This window comes from Trachymyrmex septentrionalis, unplaced genomic scaffold (genome assembly GCF_001594115.1).
Source record: "Trachymyrmex septentrionalis isolate Tsep2-gDNA-1 unplaced genomic scaffold, Tsep1.0 scaffold16, whole genome shotgun sequence".
Lineage (NCBI taxonomy): Eukaryota > Metazoa > Arthropoda > Insecta > Hymenoptera > Formicidae > Trachymyrmex > Trachymyrmex septentrionalis.
This window is the reverse complement of record NW_017304758.1, coordinates 3671106-3681351: the sequence shown is the minus strand read 5'-3', so window position 1 is coordinate 3681351 and position 10246 is coordinate 3671106. Positions and strand designations below refer to the sequence as shown.

Below are 10246 nucleotides of genomic sequence, written 5' to 3'. Positions count from 1 at the left end.
TATACATTAAAACTATAATTATTTAAATAAAAATGAAATCCTAATTTTTTATATAATTATAAGAGTTGTAATATTAGATGATGAATAAAAAATACAGTAGAGACACAAATTTTTTCTTGATATTTTTAAATTGATTTAATTTCGTAATGCCAGAAATAATCGATCTTGCAGTAAAAAGTGCAAATTTAAAATGAAATATATAAAAATAGCTACTTTTTTAGAATTATTTAATTTCCATTTATTTCTCTGGATGCATTTAGAGGTCTCACTAACGATTATTAGGATAACTATTTGTGTTTTACTATCCTTGTTTTACGTTTAATGAATGACAAAGATAGAATAATAAAAATATGGCGTTGCATTTTTAGAAAATAAAATTAATAATTACTTTAAACGCCTTTAAGGAGAAATTTTGTCATTTTTATATAATAACGCATAAGTAATACTCTGCAATTTTGTTGCAACAAAATAGTTATTATTCGTAAACGAGAAAGCACAAAATAGTATTAACTTAAGGATGGCTTAAATTTGTTAAATTCTATAATAATTTTTTTCGAATGCAAAATTTTCATCATTTAGAATTTAGATGAATAATCCTAAAAAAGGCGCCATGTATGAGTTACGAAGGGTTAAGGTCTGCGCACGATCGGAAAACCATAGATCCTAAGAGAAACTTTCTCGGCCTATGTGGCATTAACAATAAATAACAAGGTCGGCAATAAATAAGGAGCACGTTGAAGAAGGTCTCGTGCGTCACAAAAGCCGGGGTCACAATACAGAAAACGCCCAGCCAAGCGCATTCACATACACACACATCAAACTTTTACAAGAATATTAGAAACATCAAAAAATAATTTGCATGTTGATTTTCAAAGAGAAAGAAAAAGATAGATATACTCATATAAGTAGCTCCAATTAGATCTGCGACTAAAATTTAATGTATATATCTAATTTTGAAGTCTCTTTCTAAAACTCTGTAATAAATAAATTCTTCTAAATAAATTCGAAACTTTGAATCGGTTAGTAAGAAAAAAAGTACCATCATTTCGAGAACATATTTTTAATCTAATACAACGATTAAATTTTTTTATCGAACAAATATTTTTATAACACCAAACGTAATTTGTATTGGACGTTGAAGTGAAACGTTCGCCCACATTTTCAATTAAAATTTCGATCAAACTTTGTATTAACTACGTTAAATGTAAAGTTGCAATAAGCGTTCGATTTTGTTTTTCTTTTTACACAATCATGACTGCTCCTGCGAGTTGTCGTCGAGTTTCGCCATGTCGTTAGAACTTGGCGATCGTAAAAACCTGTCATCTCGAAATTTGTGCGACACGTTTTATGTTAGCATCTACGTCTTGGTACTTCCTGTACATCAAACGGTAATACTTTCCCAGAGCATTCTCTCTCTCTCTCTCTCTCTCTTCCTCTCTTCGCGGCACAATCGTCCTTCCTATTTATATTCAGAATTGGATTCATGCACGAGTGCCCATTATAGAAAAACGTTGCTCAAAGAATAGAGGAACCGTCTATGTCTGCAGCCACCCGGCAACTGTGCATATGCCACGCGAGTTTAGAGTGCATGTGCATACAGCCAGCTCTGGAAATGAGTCGAAACCTTTTACCATGGCAGAAAGACGAAGATAGGAGAGTACACGAAATCAGACAAGGTCTTCGAAATGCAAGTGCGGGAAGTATGATGAAATTGTACATAGGGAAAACTTGGTTTCTAGGAAAAGTGACGGTAACCTTAATGGAAATCTCACATTGAAAAGTTTTTGATTGTACATGTTACTTTATGAAGAAGCAGCAGGAAGTTCCGTTAATAAGTAATATCTACTCACAAGAAGAAAAGTTAAACGAGAAAGTTAGTAACTAAATCGTATGATCAAATAAAACGCATTTTATTCTGCGAAATTATTTGAAGTTTTTTTTAAATTAAATCAGAAAAAACTTGCATTTAGAGAACATGCAATTTTTATTATTTTATGTAAAAGTTTACATCACGCTGTATATTCGCCATTGCCATACCTCCCACGTACTTTTTGTAATGCAAATAATTTCCACTTCAGAAAAGATTACGCGGTTCTTGAACGATAAATAGAACGATAATGATAAAAGTAATAATCAAATTGTATAACAAAATAAAACGCATTTTGCTGCAAAATTATTTAAAATTTTCTCCAAATTATATCAAGAAAGATTTACAGGTAAAAAATATGAAATTTGTATTTTTTTATATAAAATTTCAGACCACATTGTATATTCGCCATTCCTTCCACGTACTTTTTGTAATGCAGATCGATAATTTCCACTTCAGAAAAGATCGCGCGATTCTCGAAAAACGATGATAAGTAGGACGATTTAGGGATGAGAAGCTTCAGATCTCCTTCATAAAACGGATTCTCAGTGCATATCGATCATTTCTGTTTTCGTAACCTTTCAGATGGGAAAGGATCGAGTAAACCTGCTCGGCGAATTGTGGATATTTGCTTCCAGCATTCGGTTTTCAACTGCATTTTGTTTTTATTCCCGAGCTATCGATGCACGTCGGCGTATCGTGCAAAAAATATCGTATCGACATTGCGTATTATCGAAGCTCAACGTGTAACAGTTGTATATGGGCCACTATTTTCCGATGTACAACGACTAACTAAATTCATTTGCAACTGCATGAAACAATTTAGCGAGGTATAAAAAGTGTAGTAATTCAGTTACATGTGCGGAAAAATGATGTTACAGCATTGTGTCGCAACATTAATTGACATATGAGTTTGGCATAGCATACACTTTTGAATTTCAAAGTTTGAAATATAAATCAATTTTTTTTATATTTAAAATATAATATCTAATAATTAAAAATCTGTAGATTCAATAGAACTGTGATGATCAAAGATATAAATGTTTAGAGAATCAATATTTTTATTTGAATATTTATCTATACACAAAAATTTTAACAATGAGGAATATAACAAATATTCCATTAAAATGTCTAGAGATTTAATTTAACCTACACTTGATAGAAGAATTTCAATATCCACTAGAAAATAAAAATATTTGATTATTCATTAAAATTTCTATTGTATTTTATTATTCTATTCTCAAACTTTTCTACAATTTAATACAAATTTTCCTTTATTAGTTTTATCTTGTTCAATTATCCGCACGTTAATAGCCTTAAGAAGTAGTTAATTGCTTCTTAGCCAATTCGCACAGGAAGGTATATAACTGTAAAAGTTGTAGGTCCGATAGTTTATCGTTCCCTCATATACAGTCACTCGCTGCTAATCGCGTGGTTTACGGTGCCCCAAAGTCATTCCGTGTAAAACTCGAATGCAGTTTGTGTGCAGTTTCCGTTTCCATCGTGATGAGTGGAAACTTTGGTCAGGTTTCTCTCCGTTCCGGTGCCACCATTCTCGTGCGGTAGTGTAACCGTTCGCTTTAAAACGCTGGGGTTTGTTTTAAACTTCATTGCGATTTTCTTCGAGTCTCAACGCGCGCGGGACTAATTCTTCGTCCGCTTCTTCGTTTAGCTCTCTTCGTGCGAGAGAGCCATAATTTTCAAGAACTACTTAAAGCTGCCTTAGACAGGCGAGCCTGAAGAAAACTTTTCCTAACGACACAACAATCACGGGAACTCCCACCGCGACATTGATATGTAATAAAGATTCGTGCCTCCATTAGGCGATTAAAATTAGGAAGAATTTTCTGAAGTTTCTTTCATATAGATAACTTTACCCTTACATTATATCAAATAACAGCTCATTTAACCGGTTAATGTTTCTTCCTATAAGCTTTGAGATGTAAACCGACATCAGTTAATTGTTCTATAATAATCTATATAGCCTCAACATTCGTCATATCAAGGATACGAGGACATATCGTATGTCTGAACCAGACGTACGAGTAAATAATTTACGAGGCGATCGCTCGAGTTGTCAAAGGTATAGGTGAGTAATGGCGGAAGTACTCACGGGAGATAGGATCCACGCTATCGAGCTTCCTGTCGGAGACGACATTCTCATGAGCGGCTTCCTTGCTCGTCCTTGGACGACATCCAGCGGCAGGGTTTGTCTCGTTGCTATTAGTGACTCCTTCTTGGTTTTTATGCTCGTTTCGTAAGTGATCGTTTCTCTCATTCGGCTTGCAGGCACCGCCGCCAATTCCGACCTTCGACGATGGCTTGCAGCTGATGCCTCCCGGGTTCCCATTAATGTTCGTGTTAATGTTGATGTTGCTATTGCCGTTGGTCGATACGTGATTGTCGGCCTAAATGGCACACAAATCGATCGTAAATTGTGGTCTCCCACCGGTATTTTTAGACTATTTTAGTTATTTTATTGGTCATGAAAAGCAAAAGAGAATGTAATGCAAAGATAATATAACTGGTAAGTTTATTTTGGAATATTATAGAAAGACTCGTCGGCATAAAAAATTGAGAATATTCTTTCTGTGTATTATCTTAATCTTTTATTACTCGAATGAGATTCCAGGACATCCTAGAATTATAAATTCGCTAAATGCTATTTATATATATAGTATTATTATATTTAGCGCAAATTATTTCACAATTTAAAAAATTTGCATTTATTTTTATCTAAAGAAAGAATTTTTATCTATAGAAATCGAATATTATCAATCTTTATTTAATTGCAAATTATTAAAGAGAATTAAAATTGATATATAATATTAGGACGTCAGAAACATCTCACGCAAGTAATTACATTAAAGGGAACCAGACAAGTAAAATTAATAAGAGAAATTAAAAGTTATATTAAAAAATAGATATATATATATATGTATAAGTAATGTATTAATGTTTTAAATGTTATTTGATTTTTTTATAATTATAAAAAATAATGTATTGTTGTTAAAAAAAATGAGCAATAACGTAAAAATTGCGTGAAATCGTAACACTGAATTGCGGTAGAACGTCCTTCGCGACGAGGAGTGATCTATCCTCTTTAACCCTTTACATCGGAACGAGGCGAGGCTCGTGGTACCACCTGCCACCCATTCCCAGCTATAATTGAAGTTGTCTCGTTTCGTATTGTAAAGCTATATAGGCGGCAGAGTTTTTTTTTCTCGCGAGTTGCACCGGCTGGAAAGGCAAGTCTTTTATTCCGTAAGCACTTCGTTACGAGACTAACTCGGAATATTTCCCAAAGACATCTATCCTACGCCGACGGAGGAAAAGAGATAACCTGTCTCGCACTTTCTTCCCCCGCATTCAGCAGCGATCATTTGACCTTTTACCGCCAACACGTTTTTAGCAAGAACTTTCCTAATATGACTTTCACGTTTAACGCGGTAGTTAAATTGAAGTAACATCGGCAGACAATTTACCAGATAACAGCTCGCGAATGAGAATTAATTAACCGATTTGCAGTCTCCCATATCGGATATCTACATTGCATATAACGTCGTAATAATGCCATTTCATATTTAATGTAAAGTTCTAAATAATATTCTCTCTTGCCGAGAAACGCGATCGAGTGTTTATTAGTGATAATCTGCAGAATAAAAATTTCTAAACACAGTTTCAGACTGCGAGTTCTGCTCAAAGGTTTCAGATTAATCTCTATGCGATTCTATGCTACGATTTGTTTTCTCGCAAGCTCTAACTCGCAAAAGTAAAACGGAACGCTACCATAACGGATTCAATATCCAAGTTAGTTAGCGTATAACCAGAATCTATGTTATAACAGACTAGTAATATAAAGTAAACATGGGCAACGGGGTCTGAACAAAGTAAATCAACCAACGCAACGGTTTTACAGCTCGCGGTTCGTCGATTAAGCACGTGTAAAGGTCGAGCGTCGTTCTCACCGAACTGGTCATGCAGGTGGACGAGGTAGACGAGCGCACCACGACTATCCTGTTCTGATTGTGATCATTGGAGGCGATCGTGGAGACGGCGGCGTGATTGACCAAGGTGTGGGTGTCATTGGTACCCGTTGGGCTGGAGTTGACATTGCCGGTGGTGGCAACGCCACCGCCACCCAGGGAGGTCTGTCTGATGACCAGGACGCTGCCCGCTGGCTCCAGCACGACTACCTGTCTCATCCTCGTCGCGCAGTTCCTTGCCGGTCTGCCCTCGCCGAATGCGAGAGAGTGCACTCTCTTCCCGTCTGCTCGTCGACGACGACGACGACGACGGCGGCGGCGGCGGCGACGACGACGTTAAGCGTGTCGTTCTCCAGCACGACACGTTCTCCAGCTCTTAAAGCTCCCACTCGTCCGCTGCCGCCTGCTCCTCCTGCGCGCACAAACACATCCAGGCTGATATTAAAGCTGTCGTTTTAGGGGATGATCCTACCCGCCCGCGCCCACACCCGCCGCCACCCCCGGTGCGGATCTACACGCCCGCTTTCGTTCGTAACCGCGCGAGCCCGACCGTACCGGCGTGGCTTCTTCCGGAAGGCGAATCGATGGGATTATTTCTGCCGACACCGTCGACGTGCGGCTCGACGACTTTCTGCCTCCCTTTCAATAAGGCAGCTTTCGCGGTACACTACCTCGATATCAAAGTAGCGGGCGTGTGCGCGGTTTAAACTAAGGTTGGGTCCAGAAGCTGTCGGCTTTCAGATAATGGCCCATTGCACATTCAATGCTCTAACGTGCCCCGCTTTCTCACCGTGAGTTCATACTTGTACCGGGAGATCGATCGATTTTGTCTAAGAAATTTAATTGAGAGACTTTCATCATCATGGATGACTTTGCTACGAAAGAAAGATTTATTTGTGTTAAATCGCCATGTAAGAAAGAAAAAAATGTTTTAATTGAATTCAATTAATATTTGAAATAATTGTTTACTTCTGCATTTAAAAGAATTATGTCACACTAATATATTCGTCACAGTAATGAATGGATACATTTCTTTCGAAAGCATAAAGTGTGAACAGCGAAGGTCTGAAATATTTTTAGGTACATTTACGGTACGGATTGGTGAAATATATCTTATGCTGACCTCGGTTTTATATTGCAATCTAAAGATCATCCTAGTTTAAAGCCCAGGGCGATTTTCTCATTTTCTCGGCTCGCCGGAGCAAAAGAATTTGTTTTTGAGATCTCTGAGCTCATAGCAACAGGAGATCTCGAAGGAATCGCGGCTTAAAATTGAATGGATTTTGTTCAGAACCATTTGTGACCGTGTCGTGATACTCTGTGATACACCATGAAATAAAAAGAGGGAAAAATTTGTGGAACTCGAAATCACTAGAGAAAGAGATAAGATATTTGTATACCTATATATAAAATTTATTTTTATAGTTCCTGAATTAAAAAAAAATGAAATAAATTTAATTCAATTTAATTTATATACAGGATGTCCCGTAAGTTTTTACCAAGCGCTTTTATGTAGATAAGGATTAAACTGAGCGAAAAGTCCTCGATCAATTTGCAATAGTTATAATGACATATTAATTACTAAAAATTGCTGAATATTAGCTTTCAATAATTTTTTACTCAAATACTATCAACTTTACAGAAAAACAACGAGAGACAAAAATTGTTTATTTTCTTCTCTAATAAAGTTCTGAGAATTTTTTCAGAATTTTTTAATACCATATTTTCTCATGTTGATAAAAGTAAAAAAATGCAATACTAAAAAATTCTGAAAAAATTCTTAGAGTTCTATGAGAAGAAAATAAATGATAATTTGTCTCTTGTAGTTTTTTGTAAAATTAATATTTGAGTAAAAAATTATTCAAGACCAATATTCGGCAAATCTTAGTAATTAATATATTGTTAATTATTGAGAAAATTGCAGCGGACTTTTCGACTGAATTTAGTCCGCTCCATCTACACCAAAGCACTTGGCAAAAATTTATGGGACATTCTGTATATATTTATATATTTATATATTTAATTTATGTATACATATGTATATTTATAGTTTATAAATTATAAATTTAATTATAATTATTTAAATAGATGTTTTCAATAAATAATGATAAATCTTATAATCTTATAAAGAATTCATGCGTTAAAATCGTTTAAAACGTGTGTTTTCACAATGCTGATTCTTCTTTGTATGAAATGAGAAACAAACCTCCTTTGAGCACTTGAAACTATTCCAAGCTATTATTGTATTAGTAATTTGATAAAAAAGGGTAGCAGTGTCTCTCATATATTCAAAGTGTGCGTGAGTTAGAATTAGCGTCTTATTTAATTATTTCTTATGGAAAAAATGCATTTCGATCCATTAGCTCGGAATAGAAAATAAAATAAAAATTATTGAGGAATTATCTGGCAAATTTCCAGATTTATTTCAGCACACGATAGTTTTCACGTGTGAAACAGCCAGATTGTTCATCTTCGTAGACTCCGCGGGATTACTTATTAGGTTGGCATGCATAGTCATAAATGCATTTCTTGGCCGCTACTGTCATGGATTTGCTCGGCAAACAAAAGTACATTATTGCCAATTTTCACGTACAAAATTCTAGCGACTTAGAAAAAAAAACCCAATCCTAGTAAAAAGCAACAAAACTAAACAGATTTATCATCTTTCATACATTGTTCAAATTTTATATTATAGAAATTATAAATTATTATATAAATAATTATTAATATAAACATTCTTATAAATTAACATAATATTATTAACCAAACGTGTACAAATTATTATTATTATTATTATTATAAATAATTATTACTATGAATAATTTTTATTTGAGCAACATTCAGCGCAACATTTCTGTGTAAAAATATATACGTGCTCAACTTCTAATAGGGTAAAAATTACTGAAATAATCAGAAATGATCGACGATAAGAAATCGGCGCGTGACTAAAAAAAATTAATTAGACGTCATTGGTTTTATTTCGAACCTTTTCAGAAATAGTAACCCTATGCAATATCCTGATACTGATATAATCCGTCAAGCGTTCCGGCCGCGATGACGCGCGGCTTCGTCACGTACGATCCGTGATAAACGCACGTCGTGTATTTTAGTAAGAATTAATGTCATTCGCTTGGCGTGCCTTCAATAGGCATTAAATATACAGGGTGAATGTTAAAGGCGAGTAAATATCGCGGTCATTCATGTATGGAGCTGTATCGAGCGCGCGCGTAGCGGATATCTGCTGGTACAACGGCACGTGCAGTAATAATAGAACCGTCGCGTCGCCGGTGCATTCACACGCGGAGGATGTCCGTTCGTTACGATCCTATAGCACGTTAAGCAAACAGTTTACTGTCTAGACTTACGTATCTGTTCCGATCGTCGTTAAGACGAAAGTAAGATTTCTAGTTTTAATCGGTTTGAACTTTGTCGTTCCATTTACGAATGAAACTGAGTTTAGTAACTCCGATCGCGCAGTCACTTTCATGACGATCGAGCAAGGAATGCTGGAGATTCGCCGATATACAATTCGAAGAAAATGTCGTGAAAATTTTGGCTCGCTACTTAAAAAAGATTATTTTCAGATCTGTATATACAGCTAAATTTTTAGATTACTTCAGCAAAATCATTCTTTCCTATTTATAGATAACAAAAGAATTTTTCAGCACACGATAGTTCCCACGTGTGAAACAGCAAAGTTGTTCATCTTTGTAGAAAAACTTTTTTTTATTGTTAGTCGGCATATTTTTTAGTTAATAAAAGATTAAATTTGGATTTGCATAATCTCTTTGGCCTTATTTTTTGTGGATTTTTAATAAATGATTGTATAATAGAACAATCACAATGATAAAGCCATCCTTTTTCGTGCAATTAAGTACACTAATTGAAAGAGAAAAATGTTTGATATTATTGTGATTATAATTGTATAGAATAATAATGATGGGAGCATCATTTTTACTGCTGTAAAATAATAATTATTATTATTATATTTAGAGTTTTACCAAAAAATATATAATTGGCACCGAAAATGACAATAAATTATAGTTAACATTGCGAATCCAGTGACTTTATATACGTGCGTGATTTAGTTTTCCGTGTAAAAATAACACTATACTCTGTATACAAAAATTTACATATTTAAACGTATAGCATAGTGTTATATTTACAAGGAAACCTACACATATATATGAAGGATTATATCTTATTATATACTTGGAAAAAAATTGGTAAAATGATAATTGCAAATATTTTTTTCTCTTAATGTAAATGATACTTAGATAGCTCTTTTATATAGACTTATCAAATTGAAAATCACATGTTCAGGCAGTCCGCTGCTATTACGTATGAGAGAGAGAGAGAGAGAGACAGAATGTATTGTTATTAAATTATCTTT

At 34.8% G+C, this 10246-nt stretch overlaps 1 protein-coding gene across 3 annotated transcripts in view; it reads right to left on the bottom strand.

Annotated features, from left to right (window-relative positions):
* LOC108746041 (calmodulin-binding transcription activator 2) overlaps positions 1-10246 on the bottom strand; it is a 59360-nt gene that overhangs the window by 43447 nt on the left and 5667 nt on the right. For all 3 annotated transcript variants that reach the window (XM_018482534.1, XM_018482533.1, XM_018482535.1), the window contains exons 3-4: positions 5836-6265; positions 3981-4275 (exon numbers count right to left, since the gene is read on the bottom strand). In XM_018482534.1, coding sequence (XP_018338036.1) covers positions 3981-4275; positions 5836-6072 — 532 coding nt within the window. In that variant the 5' untranslated portion in view covers positions 6073-6265. The remainder of the gene's footprint in view (positions 1-3980; positions 4276-5835; positions 6266-10246) is intronic.